General features: G+C 48.4%; 1 protein-coding gene across 1 annotated transcript; it reads left to right on the top strand.

Moving 5' to 3' along the window:
• The first annotated feature begins 2,615 nt into the window (after positions 1-2,615).
• LOC115394777 (NACHT, LRR and PYD domains-containing protein 12-like) lies at positions 2,616-13,260 on the top strand. The gene is given in 9 exon segments (XM_030100124.1): positions 2,616-3,849; positions 3,852-4,309; positions 5,962-6,173; positions 6,857-7,027; positions 7,182-7,355; positions 7,707-7,785; positions 8,108-8,114; positions 11,953-12,518; positions 13,189-13,260. Coding segments are annotated over 9 exon segments (2,973 nt in total).
• Positions 13,261-19,652: the final 6,392 nt, after the last annotated feature.

Here is a 19,652-nt window from a genome sequence, read left to right as displayed (position 1 = left end):
AAAAATCAGTTTAACACATGATCTGAGTCCAGATTAATTTTCAGTGTATAAATAACCAAAAGAGGCACTTCTCTATTGAACATTAGTAACATTTTGTTAAGTAAAAAGCTTTACGTACAAGTATATGTAAATATATATATGGACAGTTGAATAATTCTAAAGACGAATTTAGCTGACTTTATGAGTGATTCTTGGAAAACTTGGAGCTTTCTGCTCCATTTAACAAAGCACAGTCTCTTCAGTCAGCTGTACTTTGGCATTTAATGCGGACTGTCCAGGTGAAGCAGGAAAATCTGACCAATCACAGAAGACTTCTTGATCACCCAGCCAAGAACGTTCTTGGAGGGCAAAGGGCGAGGCAGCCGAACTTTGTTCGGCCAGGAGGGGGTGGGAGAACACTTCCTGAGCGGCCGAACTTTGTTCGGCTTCTTGCAGAGTATGATTAGGCCTTTTTCACCTGTTCAGGGTTTGACTGGAAACTGTCAGCGACCTGCTGCAGAGCAGTGACGTTCAAGAGCTCTGTGAGTACTGACGCTTTTTTACCCGACTGAAACACTTCAGTCTCTGAACTTGTTTCCTTCTGACTGAAAACTTGAGCTGAAATCAGCTCACTGAAGTATTTAGCCTGCCTTTTCTCCACCATTAAGCAGGAAGTGACAAAGCTCAGCTCATTTAACAGCAGTTAACAGGAGCTGAAAATGAATCTGTTTAAGTTAAAATGGCAGGAAAAGTGTAAAATGTTAGAAACATCGTTAAAAAGATTGAGATTGAAGTTCAAATGTCTTTGGGAAAGTTTAAATTAACTTTGCAGTATCTTAACAACAGTATAGTGTTTTTTCAAATTGACTTTCTCTAATAGTGTATATTATTGCATATTGAAAATATAACAACGTGAAATAGTTTAAACTGAGAAGTCGTGTATGAAGTTAAAAATATCGAGAATGAAAACAAATGTCAGCAATCATGTTAGAAATGTGAAAAATGGTGACAGTGAGCTGCTGAAGAGCAGCGACAGGGGAGCACTGTTGTTAATAAGCTGTTGAAAAGTAGAAAGTAGAAAAGTTTGATCACTAGGTGTGTAACGAAATGGTCAACTCACGAAACAATATGAAATATGAAACAGGACTCACAATATGAAATAATCATGTTACGAAATATAGATTAAAGAAAATCCCCAACAGCAGGAAGTTAAGCAAAAATCTCATTTTCCTAATAATTTTATTCTTTATGCAGACATACAAAAAAATGCTGCATCACTACAAAATGAATTCTCTTTAAAAAAAAAAAACAACACAAAATCAGTGCAAATACAAACAAAAAATCTCAATAAAAAAGTGCTTTGTTGCTGTAACAAACAGGATGACTACAGCATAACATTCTTATTACCTGTCTTTAGTTCAAAACAAAATGTTTTGTGAAAAAGCAACAGGGTACATGGTTCTTGTTTAATCTGCAATCTTCTCACTGTACTCTAGTCGTTGACATGGGAGGCCAAAATAGGTCCACACAACCGATTTGTTTAGAGCTGCAACTATCGAGTATTTTTGGAATCGAGTATTCTGTTGATTATTTCTTCGAATAATCCAGTACTCTATATTTTTGGCTCATGTGGTGCACGTTCCATGCATGCGCACTGATCCACGCATCCTCAGGTAGCTTTTCCATTGCTCCAGACTGTTTATTTGCTCTTTTATTACCGATTATTCATAGTAAATGTAGCACATACACTGGCAGTCTATTATTAGTTAGTATTAGAGTTTATTTAGCCTTTTTTTCTGTTACTGAATCGCGGGGGCAGCGCTCAACAGATTAGATGCTTTCACGTCTGTCGACAGACCTTCTCCTCCCTCCAGACAGACTCTGCTGTCTCTGTCAACCAGTCACAAAATTTGAGCTGCGTGCGGACGTCCGCGGATCGATCCGCCCGCAGCCCAGAGGACAGGAATTCATGATGGGACAGGTGTCAGCACCTGGTCCGGCATCGCTTGGATATGTCGGTCAATCACAGCAGTCCGGATGACACACACGCACACCACATCTCTCTCTCTCTCTCTCTCTCTCTCAAACACACACACACATGTGCGCCCCCCATCGCCACGTGAGGTTAACTAAGCGAAGCCTCCAGGTATAAAATTTGCCTCGTTTATTTTTTGTACTAAAGGTACTCGAGTAATATTTGCAGCCCCAGATTTATTTGACGAAGGAGCGTCAGCTCGTGTGTCTTGTGTGCACTTCGTTTTACTACAGTAGGCAAGGAGTATCAAAAATCATCATTCTCAGTGGTGCGCGGCTCCCTTTCGTGTTTTTTATTTCGTGCAATTATTTCATGCGTCTTTGAATTTCATTTTGTCCTTTTTTTATGACACCCCTATTGATTACACACTGATAAACAGCATCCTGAGGACTCTGCAGACTGTTTCTACAACTGTGTGTAAGGACGAAGCTGATTTACTGCCAGCTGTTTATTTCCATGTGTTGGCATTTAATTCAAAGATTTTTTATTTAATCAGAAGAACCTGAATAAATGCTGCCAGTATAAATGCAGGTTGTTCTGATTGGTTGCAGGTCGACCTCAATAAGAGAGACGGCTGACCTGAAGGCGACAGACTGCAGACATGGACAGGGAAAACATGATGAAGGAAGTTAAAGACAGGCTGAAAAGTCACCTTCGATACAAGTTCACGTGGATAAACGAGGGGACGTCTGACGGCCGCTCTCGACTCGACCACATCTACACCAGGCTCTACATCACTGATCGGGCCTCGAGATTTGACTTCAGATCACACGAGATACTGGACCACTTCAAAGTCTCAGATCAGACGGGGCAGATTACAGGACACTATGATCAGATCGACTGCCTGGACATTTTTACAACAGGAAGAAAGAGTTTCCAGCTCCCTGTGAGAGACGGACCCATCCGCACAGTGATGACCAAAGGCATTGCTGGCATTGGGAAGACATTCGCTGTTCAGTTCTTCGCTCTGAACTGGGCAGAAGGAAAATCTAACCAGGACATCCATCTGATTTTCCTGCTTCCCTTCAGAGAGCTGAACATGCTGAAACAGGGGGAGTACAGTCTGATGCAGCTTCTCCTGCACTTCTACCCTCAACTGAGCCCACTGGAAAATACCCCACATCTCACCAGCATGCACATCCTGGTCATCCTGGACGGTCTGGATGAGAGCAGATTCCCCCTGGACTTTGATGGAGGTGGAAGAGTGAGTGACATCAATCAAAAATCCACAGTCGACGTGCTGCTGACCAGTCTCATCAGGGGGAGTCTGCTGCCCAACGCGCGGCTCTGGGTTACCTCCCGGCCGGCGGCGGTTGGCCAGGTTCCTGCTCACTATATCGACCAGATGACAGAAGTCCAAGGCTTTACTGATCAAGACAAAGAGATTTACTTTAGAAAGAGATTCAGCGACTCCACAGAAGTCCTGTCTTGTCTCAAAGGTATGGTCAGCTTCTACTTCATGGGACACATCCCCATCTTTTGTTGGATCCTTGCTGAGGTGTTGAAGAATGGAGACGAGAGGAGCCGAACCATCAGAACAATGACGGAGCTCTACATTCACTATTTACTCATTCAAACACGGAGCTCCAAGCAGAAGTATGGAGAGAAGGACTCAAAGAACGAGGCCAAAGAAGGTCTGTCAAGGTCACAGAACGCCGACATGCTTTTAAATCTGTCCAGGCTGGCCTTCGAACAGCTACAGAAAGGAAATATCCTTTTCTACGAGAATGACCTCCAGGAGTGTGGCATCGACGTGGATGAAGCTTCTGTGTTTTGTGGGTTTTGCTCAGAAATCCTGAAGCAGGAACGCGGCCTGTACCAACAGAAGATGTTCAGCTTGTGCATTTAAGCTTTCAGGAGTTTCTGGCGGCTCTTCACGTGTTCCACTGCTGTGTCACCGATCACGGCACCCTGACGTCTTTCCTCGGTGAGGACGTCACAAACCTGAGCTGGCTGGAGCTGCAGAAGAAGGTGGTGGATAAAGCCCTTCAGAACCAGAAGGGGCAGTTCGACCTTTTTCTCTGTTTCTTCCTCGGATTGTCACTGGAGTCCAATCAGACGATGCTGCAGGCGTTACTACCAGAGACGAAGAGCAGTACAGACACCTCGGAGGAAATGAAGACGTACCTGAGAAGCTTCCACACAGGAAACCTCCCAGCAGAGAGGTGCATGAACCTGCTGCTTTGCAAGTTTGAGCTGAAAGAGGAGCGATTTCAGGAGGACGTTCTCAAGTACCTGAACGCAGGAGCAACATTATCCACTGTCGACTGCGCTGTACTGTCCACCATGCTGCAGGTATCTGGAGAGGTGATTGAAGAACTAAACCTGACCAACTGTTTTATTCCATCTGCGGGTGTCCCGAAGCTTCTCCTGAATGTAAAGAACAGCAAGAAGGCTTTGTAAGTATTTCAGATTGAAAGATAATGTTTCACAGCAGAGCATCATGTGTTTGGTCTGGGAGTGGATGACGGTCATCCCAGGAGGACTGGAGGAAGTTGCAGGAGACACTGATGTCTGGACTTCTCTGTTCTTTATGTGAGATGTGATGCATCACAAGACAGTTCCAAATGTCAACTAATGTGACAAATGAAATTAGAGGATGTCAAATCAGAGGTGTTCTAGCATTTTGGCTTTCTGAGGTCAAAAACTGAAAACTGTGAGAAAATATGAGACAAGATCTAAACAATCGGCAAATATCCCAATTCGCCTTTGATTGTTTATCGAACAGATTTTCTTCATAGTTTAATTTGTGTTAGATTTGTTTTAAAATTAGGTAAATTTGATTTTTTGTTGAGACATACAGTATGATCTGAGTCATCCTTTATTGGAGTCACGGCAGCTTCTTTGATATTCATCCTAAAGCACCCATATGAACGCTGCGGTTTGTTCTGGTTTCGCTCTGATTTCAGACTGAAAGATGGACACTTGTATTCTGACGACCTGGCCTCCCTCTCCGCCCTTCAGTCAGCAGACTCACACCTGCGAGACCTCAGTGTCGAGTGTTTTTCTCATGACTTCACTGATAACCATCGCAAGCTCTTTGCTGCACTGGATAGTCCAGACTGTAAACTGGAGAGTCTGAGGTGTGTGTCATGAATTCTTACTGCTGAATTCAATTATTCTTCTAATAATTTTTTTAATGAACTTGCTGAGGTGAAATGCCATCTGTGTTACACCCCGTACCTCTGCGGCCAGATGGGGGTGCTCACGGCCTGTTTTGTCCTTTGTGCATGTCCTGGCTGTTCTTCATGTTCTCCTGCCTGGTCACCTGCCTCGTTATCACCCTAGTGTGCTTCAACTGTGTCTGTCCTATTTAACCCTGCTTCCCTTGCTTGTCCCTGTCTGTTCCTTGTGGGTCTGTTTGTGTGTTCTGTCTGTTTTCTTCACCTGCATCAGCTCTGCTTGTTCCTGTGTTCCTGGAAATAAAGGAGTTTTGATCCACCTGCGCTGCCTGCACTTGGGTCCTTCCATCCCTGCACAGTGACAATCCGGGGCCTTTCTGTGTGGAGTTTGCATGTTCTCCCCATATGTGCGTAGATTCCCTTCGGGTTCTCCGTCTTCCTCCTGCAGTCCAAAAACATGTACGTGAGGTAAATTGGTGACCCTAAATTGCCCCAATAGGTGTAAATGTGAGTGTGGCTGTCTGTCCCTTTGTGATGGACTGGTGAACTGTCCAGGGTGGGCCCTGTCCTCGTCCTGAGGAACTGGAATTCTCTCCAGCACCCCACGACCCTCAACAGGATAAACAAATGAGTAAATGAATTGTTCAGTTTTTGATGCTGTGTTACATGCAAGGATGTTTCATACAGTTCGCACAATTTTATTGACAGCTTATTTTGATTTTTTTTAATATATTTTTTTTCTTTTTTGTGTGTTCATTTTTTAACAGATTGACCGGATTCTCTTTGAATTTTCTGTCTTGCCATGCGCTGTTCTCCGTCCTCCAGTCCAAACAATCCCCTCTGAGAGTTCTGGACCTGAATAACTGCAGATACAGTTATCAGAATGAAGCAGACAATCCTGTGGCACACTCTGAGGACAACCTTTCTGAAAAGCCCAAGACAATGGAAAGCCGTGAGGACGTTGATGACGAGTTAACCCTGCTCACTCTTATTCCCACTGCCTTGATCGGTCCAGTCTGTGAACTGGAGGAATTCAGGTATTTGGAGACAAGATCACTTTCACATGTGACCTTCAATGAACACTGATTCCAGCAGTCACTCAGTCTGCTCCACTGGAACACAATCAGCTTCTGTTTTTAGGACGAACCAGATGAGATTTTGAACAGGCTGACCAGCAGCAGGTTAATATGACACTCGCTGAGAATCACTGAGAGCACAGAACGGTTTCTGAGTGAGTGTAATGTGAAAGGAGCCACACTGGAGGGTGCGCCAACTGCTGCCTTAATCCTAAAAGGCTTCTGTAGACCAAGGAGCACTGCTTAGTTGGTAGTTCTGGGGCCATTATCTGTTTGCTTTGTTTAACAGTTCTGCAGAAGAACCAATTAAGTTAATATATAATCTGACAAAGCAGGAAGTGGCGCAGCAGAAAGAACAGTGGTTTTTATCAACAGGAACAAAAACAAACATGACACGCTCCCTTTAATCATGATAAGTCGTTATGAAAACATGACTCCAAATGTTGTCATGTTCTGTCTTTTCTCTGTCTTTATGTTCAGCTGTTTGTGTGAGTGTGTGAGATGGTGTTGTTCTGTAGCGTTCAAACAGTGGGATGGTGAGGTGGGAGTTTTCCGACAGTCTGAGATGATGCTGCTGGATTTCTTAGGGTTTCTGCTCTGCTGTCCTGTGAAAACATGGGTTCAGCTCTGTGTCCTGGTTGCAGGATGCCCGGCTGCTGCCTGAGAAGTAGATGCTGTCAGGTGTTTGCCTCGGCTCTCTGCTCCGACTCCCAGCTGAAGGAGCTCGACCTGAGTCGAAACCCGCTGCAGGATTTAGGAGCTCAGCTGCTCTCTGCTGGACTCGGAAGTTCAAAATGTAAACTGCAGGTCCTCAGGTACACACACACACACACACACACACACACACACACACACACACACACACAGAGAAAATAGTCTCAACCACTGAACAGATTTATAGATGCCATTGATAAAATATGGGAGCTTCAGGGCAGCTGGAACAGCCCCGATAAGTCCTGTTCTCTGCAGGTTGTCCAGTTGTGGCATCACGGAGGAGGGCTGCACCTCTCTGGCCTCAGCTTTGGAATCCAACCCTTCACATCTGAGAGAACTGGACCTGAGCTACAACTACCCAGGAGAGCTGGGGGTGAGGCTGCTCTCCGAGAGGCTGCAGAACCCCGAATGCAGCCTGGAGAAACTCAAGTAGGTGTACTGAGCAGCACTGTCACACGACAGGTTTATTATACCGTCCCATAGTGAACAACAAGAGCCTTCTGAATCTCCATCAGACAGACTGAGGAGTGAAGAGTTCACATTTTTCCTGCCTGTAGTTCCTGTGTGTGAATGCAGGACACACACATGTCCACTAAGATCACATTGTTCAAGGAGGAACATTTAGTCAGACCACAGTTGATGTCTGGGAGCTCAGAACCACCAACAAAAGCATAAAACCTCAAGAAGTAAAGAAGAAAACTTGAAAACATGACAATGTGTTTCAAACAGCAGGAAGACTGTGAAGAGTGCTGCTCCTCACTCTGTGCTCCTCTTCCTCAGTGTGGACCATAACGAAGAGCACTGGGTGAACACACAGCTTCTCGCTCAGTGTAAGTACCACTGCATGTCTGCCATGACGGTAAAAACCAGGGAAAACTGAAAGAGCCTCAGTCATCTGTGAGAGTTTTCGATCTTTCATATTTTCCTGTGAGTAAGAAGCGGAGAGAGGCAGGGAAAGGTTAAGTTCAGAGGCAAGAAGACAGCAGAAGGAGGACAGAGTGAGAAAGGAAGAGGACAGAATAGATGAGAGACTGAAGATGTGAGAGAGAGGACTGAGAGGTTTGTGAAAAATTGGAAGACAAAGGAGCATGGAGGACAAAATGGAAAAATACTCCAGGGCCTTCATTTATCAAATGTGTGCACAGTTTTGTGTGCCACTGGGTGTGTATGAGCATTTCCAGGCAAATTGTGGGATTCATCAACTTGGATTTGTGCTTTGGGAGATGAAATTTGACACAGAACTCAGACCAGGCATACAAACCTGTTTATAAGAATCAAACATGCATACATGCATGGGGGCGGCAGTTGTGGGTGGCGGGGGGTTCTGGATGTGGGGTTCGGTGTTCCCTTGCCTTCCGGGGGTGTCTCCCACAGGATGTGACAGTTGGATGACGCGGGAATGTGAGTGTGTTTGGGGTAGGATGGACTGTGTGTGTGTGTGTGTGTGTGTGTGCGTGTGTGTGTGTGTGTGTCTGTGTGTCTGTGTCTGTGTCTATGTGTGTGTGTGTGTGTGTGTGTGTGTGTGTGCGTGTGCGTGCGCGTGCTTGTTAGCGTGTGCGTGTGCGTGAGAGGGTGTGAGTGTGTTGGAATGTGAGTGTGTGTGTGTGTGCGTTTGGTTTAGGGATGAGTGGTTGTGTGTGTGCGTGTGTGCATGTGTGTGTGTCAGTATGAGTGAGTGGGTATGAGTGTTGGGTTGGGGTGGGGGGGAGTGAGGCGGGAGAGGACAGGGGGGTGGAGGGGTGGGCCGGGCGGGGGACGGGCGGGGGGGTGGGTTCCGGGTGGGGGTCGTGGGGTGGGGGGTGGGGTGGGGTGGGGTGGGTTGGGGGGGGGGGGGGGGGGGGGGGGGTGGTGGAGTGGGGTGGGGGGGGGGGTGGGGGGGGGTGGGGTGGGTGGGGGGGGGGGGGGGGTGATGCCCTGGATCTCGGGGTGCGTGGCCGGAGCGCTGGGGGGTGTACTGGCCCGGGGTGGGTAGCCGCCCGTGTGGGCTGGTTCTCCCGGGTGGGTCATAGCCCTTCGCCTGGGTGGGGGGTTGGCTCCTGGGCTCTTGGGCCTTGGGCTCTCGGCCCTGCCCGCCCCGGGCGTCCGGCGCCCGGGGTGGACCGGCTCCTGCCGGTCATGGCTCCGCGGGGCCCGGGCCCCGGGACTGCCGGGGTCCCCGGCCGGGGCTTTCCTCTGCCCCGTTTCTGGACTGGAGCGTGGGCGTCTGCCTGGGGGGGCGGCTTGGATCCGGGCTCTGTGATGTCCGCCGGCTGTCTGGGCTCTGAGGGCCTCTCTGGCCTGCTTCTGGCCTTCTCAGAGGTCAGAGGTCATATATGCATGATCACTATCACCATCACTGTCACCATCATATTCACATGATCACGTTGATCTTTAATCACTCTTTACATACTGGGTGACCTTGTCTTCTTGTGGTGGTTAGACTAATGGTGATCTGTAGCAGACCTCTCTTGATGCACGCCCCTAGTTTACTACTAGTTACGACTAGCAAGATTCAAAAAAAAAAAAAAAAAAAAAAATACGGTTTGTGGTGTCCTTGCATTTCCTTCCTCCCCTACACCTCCTTTTATTTTTGTGGCCTGGTCTGTTCACTAATATGGTTTGGAAAAAAAGGGGGGAAAAAAAAAAAAAAAATGTATGTATGGTTCTGTAATTTTCTGTGTTGGTTGTCGGCTCTGTTTTGGTGTTGTCTAGATTGGGGGTTTGGGATTGTTCTAGGTTGCGTGTGGTGCGTCGACAACACTGTTTTGTATTGTGACTTTGTACATAGGTTGTGCCGCCCCCCCCCCCCCCCCCCCCCCCCCCCCCCCCTTCCGTTCTCCCTCTCTTTATCTTTCTCTCTTTCTGTCCCTGCTCTCTGAGCGTTTCCGTCCCGGTCCTGTCCGGTAGCCATGCCGGATGCCAGCTTTAAATAAAGGCAGCAGCAGGAGGAGACTCAGTCTCATCCTGCTGCTAATATTAAAATCTGTTCGGATAGTAAAAGGCTACAATCATACAATATTGCACGCCCCAGCTACCGAACAGGACAAGGGGGAAAAAAAAAAAAAAAAGACCAGGCATACAAACCTGTTTATAAGAATCAAACATGCATACAAACAAACTCTAGTGGTAGAATGGTTAAATTACAAATAGAAAGCATGAAGAAAGTCACGGCAGGTGTAAACGCAGCATGTGTTCTCTGTTTGCTTCGACAGCTGATTAAAATGTTTGTTAAATACTCACAGAATTTTTTAGGAACAACGCGCTCTGTAGAGAAGAAGTTTTTAAAATCTCTTCACAGAGTGGCTTCTCAATAGGGAAATACAGTGATTGGTTTATTTATTTTTCCTTTGGAGAATTCTACCGGGTCCTGTGAGTTCAGTGAAGCACCGACAAAAGCCTTGTCAGAGTAAGGACTGAGATGACAACTGTTAGTCCAGTGGCAGGATCACGTCATGAGGAAAACCAAGGATCGATTCACAACTCGGAATTTTTCTTTTGGAAAAAATAAAGAAATAATGAATTTATGTCGCAATTTATTGGAACTCTCTGGAAACCAGAGACGAGGACAAAAAGCCACCCCTGAGCTCGTTCAGCTCCTGTTCACTTTACGATTTCTGACAGCACTTTAACGGCAGACTATCTTTTTCCCTCTGGCGACCTCATCAGGCACAATTTCTCTCATTGTTTGTTTTCCCAACATTCAAAGAACATTTTCTGGCTTGCTTCAACCTGCTGAGAAGTGTTTCAGTTTGAGAAAAGTGAGTCTTTTTTTTTACTGTCTTTGCCATGACTATGAAAGGTAAAGAAAAAATAAATACGAAGAGGGGTGTTGTTTCCATCTATGGTTAATTTGAGGTGTTTGTAAATGTGAATGACTCTTAGAAATGTTTCAATTCATCAACACGTCTACTTACCAGTGTGCATATTGAACGCTTTATGAATACTAATTTGTTTTGTACATTCACACATTCTTAATTTAATTCGTCTGACAGAATTTAGATCCTCTTCTGAGCAGAGTGCTGTGAAGAGGCTTGAAACCGGACTGAAACAATTCACAGGCATTGGCCAGTTTAAAAAATTCTCTTGGTTGGTTAAAGTCAGCGTTCTCCAAAAGCTTGGAAACCTGCGCTCCTTGTTTCACTCCAACCTTTAGAACTCTCATTTGATTGACTCAGGAACCAGGAAGCACTGCCCACTCTTTTTTGTTTTTATTTTTTGCTGCCCGTTGAAGTTGCTTGACTCAGGACCTCCCAGTCTGACAGAGATAAACTTAAAAACTTGACCAAGACATTGTTGATGGAGAAGACGGATTGTTCAGAAGGAATGTTTCTTCCCTACCGGACGTCAAATGGAAACGTTTATAATTACGTATATAGTTCAAACAGTTCTAATAATTGAACAAATCAAAGTTTAGTGAAAAGATTATGACAGAGCATGAAATGAGAGGAGAAATCTCCCTGGTTTAGATTTTCAGTTTCAGAAGATTCTGCATCCTGTGCTGCTTGGATGTCATTTAACACAAAAACAGCAAATGCAGTTTTTATCACAGAAGGATTTCAAGCATGGGAAGTCACAGGCTGTCAGGACTCACACACAGACACTTACACAGAAGTCACTTCTGTTTGAAATAAATGCTTCCGTGTGCTCTTCATTTTCATCTTTGTAGCTAATGTGCAGGGGGATAATGAGTGGTGGACTTCAGTATTTCTGAAACTCTGGGTGCGGCCCTGAGTTCATGAGATTTACAAATCATTTCTTTCTCTTTTCATTTCTTTTAATGCTACTCTTTAGAAATTGTGGTTGCTTGTTGCCCTGAGATAGTTCTATCAGAGTACTGATGAACTGGGAGTCCTTGAAACAGTTTGTGTTTAGGTGAAGAATCAGAATTAGGAGATGATTTAATCCACAGAAGAGCTGGAAGATCTGAAGGTTCTGTCAGGAAAACTTCCTGCAGGACTCCTTCCAAATGTCTCTGCAGGCTGAAGGAGAAGCAGTGGTGCTCTTGTTGGTGCAGCTGTTCTCACTGAAAACTCTGTTTCTTTGCCAGTCACCTGTGATCTGTCATTGGACCCGAACACGGTGCACAAATCCCTCATCCTGTCCGACTGCGGCAGGACGGTGAGCCGTACCAAGGAGAAGCAGCCGTACCCTGATCATCCGGAGAGGTTCAGCACAAACCCTCAGCTGCTGTGCAGGGAGGCTCTGACCGGGCGCTGCTACTGGGAGGTGGAGTGGAACGGGCGCACGAGGGTCGGCGTGGCCTATAAAAGTATACCGAGGAAGGAACGGCTGAAGTCGAGTTTTAAACACAGCGACAAGTCCTGGTGTCATGTCAGCACCTTATTAGAAGGTTTCTACTTTAAACACAACAACAAGAGCACGTACATACCAGCTTCTCAGGGGCACACCAAAGCATTCAGGTCCAGAGTCAGGAGACTGGGACTGTTTCTGGACTGGCCGGCCGGCACGCTGTCTTTCTATCAGCTGTCAGGAGAAACCAAAACTCTCATTCATACCTTCCACACCACCTTCACGGAGCCCCTATACCCAGCATTCCTTGTGGATGCTGGGACCTTGACTCTGTGCGGTGTGGGGACGCCGACCGTGGACAAGGTGAGTCTTCAGTTATTTCAAACATCAAATCAAAATACAAATACAGCCGAGAGAAAACATGGCGGAGGTGTGTGGGAATGAGATTCAAAGCATGAAAATAGAGAAAAGCACAAAAAAAAATCAACAACAAAAGGAGTAATGATGTGTTAGTCTTCGTTGTCATGGACCTCTGTTTGTGATCTTACAGTCATTCGGCTCAGTGTTTATTTAATATTCTGTTATAGAAGAATTATATTTATGAATTCTGATGTGTTTTTTAGTTAAAGCATGGACAGCTTGCTGCAGTTATTTTGTGATTTTTTTCTAGAGTTCCATTTATTAGTTTTGAGCATCTTTACAGAGAGACTTTCCTACAGCCTCCTATGTAAGGGAGAGTGTGTGTTTATGTACATGTGTGCACACTGATATGTGTTTTCGTGTGTCAATTTTGCATGTATTAATTTTGTCCTGCAGTGTTTTGTTGCTGTTTTGAGTAACTTAAGTGGTAAAAGTAGCTATTTTCACAACGGTTTTTCTCTGTAATTAAGGGGGCTGTATCATGCAAAATTCACTTTTTGTATGTTTTAACTTTCTTGTATAGTTATGTTCTCATCAAAAACACCCCCAAAGTGTTTTTTTTTTTCCCTTCGTGCCTGTGTGTTTGAGCTTTCCTTGTTTTTCTGCTGCTCAGAGAGGTAGCCCTAACCTTGCTTGGCAGATGGGCCTGCCTGACTCAGTTCCTAAATCCGTGGCGTACATATGAAACTGTCCATCTGGCGTGTCAGGTTAAGGCAGCCCCTCCCGTACCGAGAAGATGGCTCCCCTGAGGGAGTCCAAAGTCCACAGGGGGAGAGGCCGGATTTTCAGTGAAACAGAGCATTTTCTCTTCCGGGTTTCAGAATTGGCCCCAGAAAATATTTTATTTCACACAAAATGACTTTTACTTAGCGCCAAAAATAAACTATTACCATGTTAATGCCTATACTAGGGTTTGGAATAGCTGAAAAAGCATGATACAGCCCCTGTAAATTGTCAGGATTCTGTTAAGGCAGGCAGAGCGCTGTCTCAGGCTGTGTCCACACTGTTCCCTATATAGGGCACTACATCGAGAAGACGCCATTTGTCGGGCTGTCCGAATGTCCAGATAGAAAAAAGGGCACTAGAAATGTCTCACAATGCATCTCGAAAAGTAGTGAGCATCAATGTTCCCTAGATGGCTCATGCATGGCGAATCTATGTATGTATGAATGTATGAATTGAATTTCTTCAATGATTAGAAAGATGACAAGGAAAGTAAAATGCAGAATAAGAGCACATTCAAAAAAATATTACAAATGAATTTTGTGTCGTGGAATTACGTCTTCGTGAACCGGTGTGTCTGGTTACCATGGTACCGGCCGGGGGTCACGTGATCAGTGCTGAGGAAAAAAGTAGGAAGCTGCGTGTCCGAATCGCCAATGGATTCAGGGCACTATAAAGTCCACTATGTAGTCCAGCACTATATAGTGATTGAGGGGTTAGGGCATAGTGTGGACATCTGGACACAGCCCCAGTCTCATGGGTCCTGCTGATTGCTGATGGCATTCACCAGGGGACTGCAGCTCTGCCTGCCTGCATTAACCTCTCCCTGCCAACTTCCTCAGGCATCTTTGCTGCTGCAGAGGGATTCTGCTGCTCTGTCAGGCCAGAAAGTAGATTTTACGCCTTGTGGTACTTCTACTCGTCTCGTCGTGCCTCGCCACGCCTCACCACTCCTTGCCATGGCTTCCCAAGACCTACATTCTGCTCCCTCCACCTGCTGTCCATACTCAGACGGACTCCAGCACGTAAGCTTCATCACCTTCTAAATGCTGTCGGTCGTTTCAGAGCTGGCCTTGTTACGGGGCACGGATCTGAGGCTCAAGTGCGGGAAAGCAAGCAGAGGCAGGTTGCAGGTTAGGATGACGTTTATTTACAGAGATCTTGAGAGTAGCAGTTCCACTCCAACAGGAGTAATCCAACTGAAGAGCTTCAGAGTTTGCAGTGGAGCAGCAGAGGGGAGGAAGGTCCCCACAAGGCGTTGAGCGGCGCGGTGGGCGGTCAGGGTGGGTCTTGGAAGCGGTCTGGAGAGGCTGGCTGAGATGTGGTGAAAAGACAGTCCGGCATCGAGTGGCACCAACCGCCAGGTTAAATAGGGGAAGACCAGGTGTAGGTAATCAGGCCACTCTGCCACAGGTGAGGCTCATCAGCTGATTGCACTGGCCCAGCCGCTCCTGCCCACACGCACGAGACACACGCCCACCTGAGGAACAGAAAGGAGCAGAACAGAGCAATGCTGCTCCTACGTGATGGTCGAGGCGGAGGACATGACAGCACCTCACCCTCTACGTGCGCCACCTGGCGCACGACCCAGGCAACCCGGGTTCTGGCGGTGGAAGTCGCGGATCAGGGCAGGATCCAAAATGCGACTGCGGGGAACCCAAGAGCGCTCCTCTGGGCCATAGCCCTCCCAGTCAACTAGATACTGGAGACCCCGCCCCTGGCGACGTATGTCCATCAAGCGTCGAACAGTGTAGACCAAGCCACCATCCTAGGCGGCGGAGGGGGGCGGGCAGGGGGGGCCAGTCCACACTCCCGTACAGGCTTCAGCTGCGACACATGAAAAGTAGGATGAATCCGCATTGAGGCAGGCAGTTTGAGACGCGCAGCACTGGGGTTGATGATGTGTTCAATCTCGAAGGGTCCAACAAAACAAGGCGCGAGCTTCCGTGATTCCACCTTCAGAGGAAGGTCCCCAGCCTTAAGCCAAACCTTCTGTCCGGGCACATAGCTGGGAGCGTCTCACGTTGGCCTGCCTCTGCATCCTGCATGAAGACCGGTGAAGCGCAGCCCGAGCCCGTCTCCAGATCCGCTTGCATGTCCTGATGAAATGCTGGACTGAAGGTACCGCCAACTCCAGTTCCTGGGACGGGAATAGTGGGGGTTGGTACCCCAGGGAACACTGGAAGGGAGACAATCCAGAGGATGAGTTGAGAAGGGAGTTGTGGGCATACTCAACCCATGGCAAAAAGTCGCTCCAGGCAGTGGGGTTCTCGGAAGTGGCACACCGAAGGAAGGTCTCCATCTCCTGGTTCAGCCGTTCAGTCTGCCCATTGGACTGTGGGTGGAAACCAGAGGACAAGCTCACCTTGGCTCCAAGAGCTGTGCAAAAAGCCTTCCAGACCTCAGAGATGAACTGGGGACCCCGATCTGACACAATGTCTGCTGGAATGCCGTGGAGCCGAAAAACCTCAGAAACCAACAAGTCCGCCGTTTCTCTGGCGGTGGGAAGCTTAGCAAGGGCGACAAAGTGTGCAGCTTTAGAGAATCGGTCTACTATGGTAAGGATGGCAGTCTTACCATTGGATGGTGGCAGGCCAGTGACAAAATCCACAGCAATGTGGGACCAAGGGCGACCAGGAATCGGCAGAGGTTGAAGGAGCCCTGGGCTGGCTTGGTTGGAGGTTTTGTTGCGGGCACAAATAGTGCAGGCTGCAATGAACTCCCAGGTGTCGTTAATCATTCTGGGCCACCAGAACCTTTGGCGGAGGACCTCCAGGGTGCAGGAGACACCGGGGTGACAGAAGATACGGGACGAGTGGGCCCACTGGAGGACCTGGGAGCAGACAGAGTCGGGAACGAACAGGGTGCCAGGAGGACCATTTCCTGGGTCTGGGTGCTGGTTTAAGGCGTCGCGGACCTGACCCTCAATCTCCCAGGTGAGAGAAGCCAGGGTGCAGGTCTTGGGGAGGATCGAGGCACGCTCATCAGATGGTTCCTCCACGGAAGACTGTCGGGACAAAGCATCAGGCTTAACATTACGGGAACCAGGTCGATAAGTCAGGGTGAATCGGAAACGCCCAAAAAACAAGGTCCACCGGGCTTGGCGAGAATTTAGTCTCTTGACTGAAAGGATATATTCCAGATTCTTGTGGTCAGTCCACACAATGAAGCTCCCTCCAGCCAGTGTCTCCACTCCTCCAGGGCCAGCTTAACAGCCAGGAGCTCCCGATTGCCAATGTCATAGTTCTGCTCTGCCGGGGACAGGCGATGCGAGAAGACGGCACAGGGGTGGAGCTTGTTGTCGGAGGGGGATCGTTGGGATAGGACTGCCCCTACCCCAGAGTCGGAGGCATCCACCTCTACCACAAACTGGAGGTTTGGATCAGGCTGGATCAGGATGGGAGCGGACGTGAACCGATTCTTGAGGTCTTGAAATGCCTGGGAGGCCACAGCTGTCCACATGAAAGGGCGAGAAGTGGAGGTGAGAGCAGAGTGGCGCAGCAATCTTGCTATAATCCCTGATGAATCTCCGGTAGAAGTTAGCAAACCCGAGAAAGCGCTGGAGCTGTTTCCGATTCTCGGGCTGCAGCCAGTTCTGCACAGCTGACAGCTTCACAGGGTCCATTGTCATCTCCCCCTGTGAAATGATGTAACCGAGAAACGACACCGTGTGTTGATGGAACTCACACTTTTCGGCCTTGATGTACAGCTGGTTCTTTTGGAGCCACTCCAACACCTGGCGCACATGCTGGGTATGCTCCCCTGAGCTGCGGGAGTAGATGAGAATGTCATCTATGTAAACAAACACAAACCGGTCAATCATATCTCTTAGAATGTCGTTCATTAGGTTCTGAAACACGGCGGGGGCATTGGTGAGTCCAAAAGGCATCACCAGGTACTCAAAATGGCCCAGGTGTGTGTTGAAGGCTGTCTTCCACTCGTCCCCTTCACGGATGCGCACCAAGTGGTAGGCGTTCCGTAAATCCAGCTTGGTGAAGATGGTAGCTCTGTGGAGAGGAGAGAAGGCGGAACTAAGTAGTGGAAGGGGGTACCTGTTCTTGATGGTGATGTCATTAAGGCCCCGGAAATCAATGCATGAGAGAGGTCAACTGGCTCAGGTGGAGACAGTTTGGGGGGTTCAGAGGGAGTCAGAGCAGAATGCAGACAGTTATTCAGACAGTGGGGGCTCCATGATTCGATCTCCATTTTCAACCAGTCAATCCGGGGATTGTGACTTTGTAACCAAGGGAAGCCCAGAACCAATGGAGAACGAGAGTTTCGGATCAAATGGAAAGAGATTGTCTCCTGGTGGTTCCCAGCCAGCACCAGAGACACAGGCACAGTCTTGTGACTTACATGAGCCAAGTGGAACCCATTGAGGTATCTGGCCTCCAAACGGGAGGGCAGTGGGACCAAGGGGATCTTAAGCTGGGTGGCCAACTGGTAGTCCATCAGGTTCTCCTCGGCTCCAGAATCCACCAAAGCAGCAACAGACAAGGACTGGGACTGAAAACAGAGGCAGAAAGTTGTAGACGTTGAGGGTTCTCTGTAATGACCTGGCTCACCAGTATTCCCTCAGCTGCTGGGGAGCCCGTCCTTTTGCTGGGCGTGCAAGGCAGTCAGCAATGTAATGGCCTGCATGGCCATAGTAGAGGCAGACATTGGCGGCGTGACGACGGCCCCGCTCCTCTGGGGTGAGTCGAGCTCGGCCAATCTTCATAGGTTCCGGGTCTGAAAGAAGATCGCAGATTAACAGGTTCAGACTGAGTCAAAACGGGGGGGTGAGGCTGGAGGGAGTGTTCCCGCCGCCGCTTGTGGATCCGGTTGTCGATCTGGATTGCGAGTGAAATGAGGTGGTCTAGATCAGGAGAAGGGTCCCATCTCGCCAGCTCATCCTTGAGTGAATCCTGTAGTCCACGGTAGAAAACTCTCTGGAGAGCCTGATCATTCCACCCACACTCAGCAGCCAAAATCCGGAATTCAATGCGAACTCAGCCACACTTCGGGAACCCTGGCGAATTATGGCGAGTCTGTCTCCTGCCTCCGTTCCTCTTACTGGGTGGTCAAAAATCTTCATCTCCAGGGTGAACGCTTGGTAAGTCTGACAAACAGGAGACCGATTCTCCCAGACAGTGGTTCCCCAGGCTCTAGCTGACCCCTTTAGGAGCCCAATCAAATAGCAGATGCGGGCCCGGTCAGTAGGGTAGGAAAGAGGCTGGAGCTCAAACACCAGGCCTACCTGGGTGAGAAAAGCCTGACATGAACCAGGTTCTCCGTCGTATCTCTCAGGAGCTGGGGCAGAGGGCTCTCGCATTGCCATGGCCAGAGGAACATTAGCATGACCGCTAGGTGGAGTTTGGTCAGGAATGGGGGCAGCTCCAGATTGCTGAGGGGAGAGGCTGGTGACCTGGGAAATTAGCTTAGAAACCTGGTCAAAAATTGCCCGGTTACTCTCAATCAGGTTCTGGAGGAGTTTTTCATGTTGTTCCAACCTGGCCTCCTGGTTAACGATGGCCTGCTGGATCGGAGGGACGTCATCAGGGCTGGGCTTGCGATCCGCTGAGCTCATCGTGGCCGGACTGTACTGTTACGGGGCACAGATCTGAGGCTCAAGTGCGGGAAAGCAAGCAGAGGCAGGTTGCAGGTTAGGATGACGTTTATTTACAGAGATCTTGAGAGTAGCAGTTCCACTCCAACAGGAGTAATCCAACTGAAGAGCTTCAGAGTTTGCAGTGGAGCAGCAGAGGGGAGGAAGGTCCCCACAAGGCGTCGAGCGGAGCGGTGGGCGGTCAGGGTGGGTCTTGGAAGCAGTCTGGAGAGGCTGGCTGAGATATGGCGAAAAGATAGTCCGGCATCGAGTGGCACCAAAAGCCAGGTTAAATAGGGGAAGACCAGGTGTAGGCAATCAGGCCACTCTGCCACAGGTGAGGCTCATCAGCTGATTGCACTGGCCCAGCCGCTCCTGCCCACACGCACCAAGACACACGCCCACCTGAGGAACAGAAAGGGAGGGGAAAGGAGGAGAACAGAGCAATGCTGCTCCTACGTGATGGCCGAGGCGGAGGACATGACAGGCCTGCGTGCTCGAGTTTCCCCCTTCACCTACGGGCTCAGGAGACTTCCCGGTCGGAACTGGTCTGAGCGAACTTGCGATGCTGTCGCCAGACATCAGCCATCTTTGACCACCTTTGATCCCAGTGCAACAGTTAAAATGTCAACCCAGGTCTGGTCTCTCTGCATCTGGTCTAACGGACAAATGGTGCTCTTAAGTGGGGCCTCCATTTCCATGATAACGGGATATGGGACCATCAAAGTCAGGTGGTGACAGAACAGAAACTTTTTTGCCCTCATGCA

The sequence above is a fragment of the Salarias fasciatus genome, chromosome 9 (assembly GCF_902148845.1).
Source record: "Salarias fasciatus chromosome 9, fSalaFa1.1, whole genome shotgun sequence".
NCBI classification, from domain to species: Eukaryota; Metazoa; Chordata; class Actinopteri; order Blenniiformes; family Blenniidae; genus Salarias; species Salarias fasciatus.
Note: the sequence above shows the minus strand (reverse complement) of the source record. Positions and strands in the feature narration are given on the sequence as shown.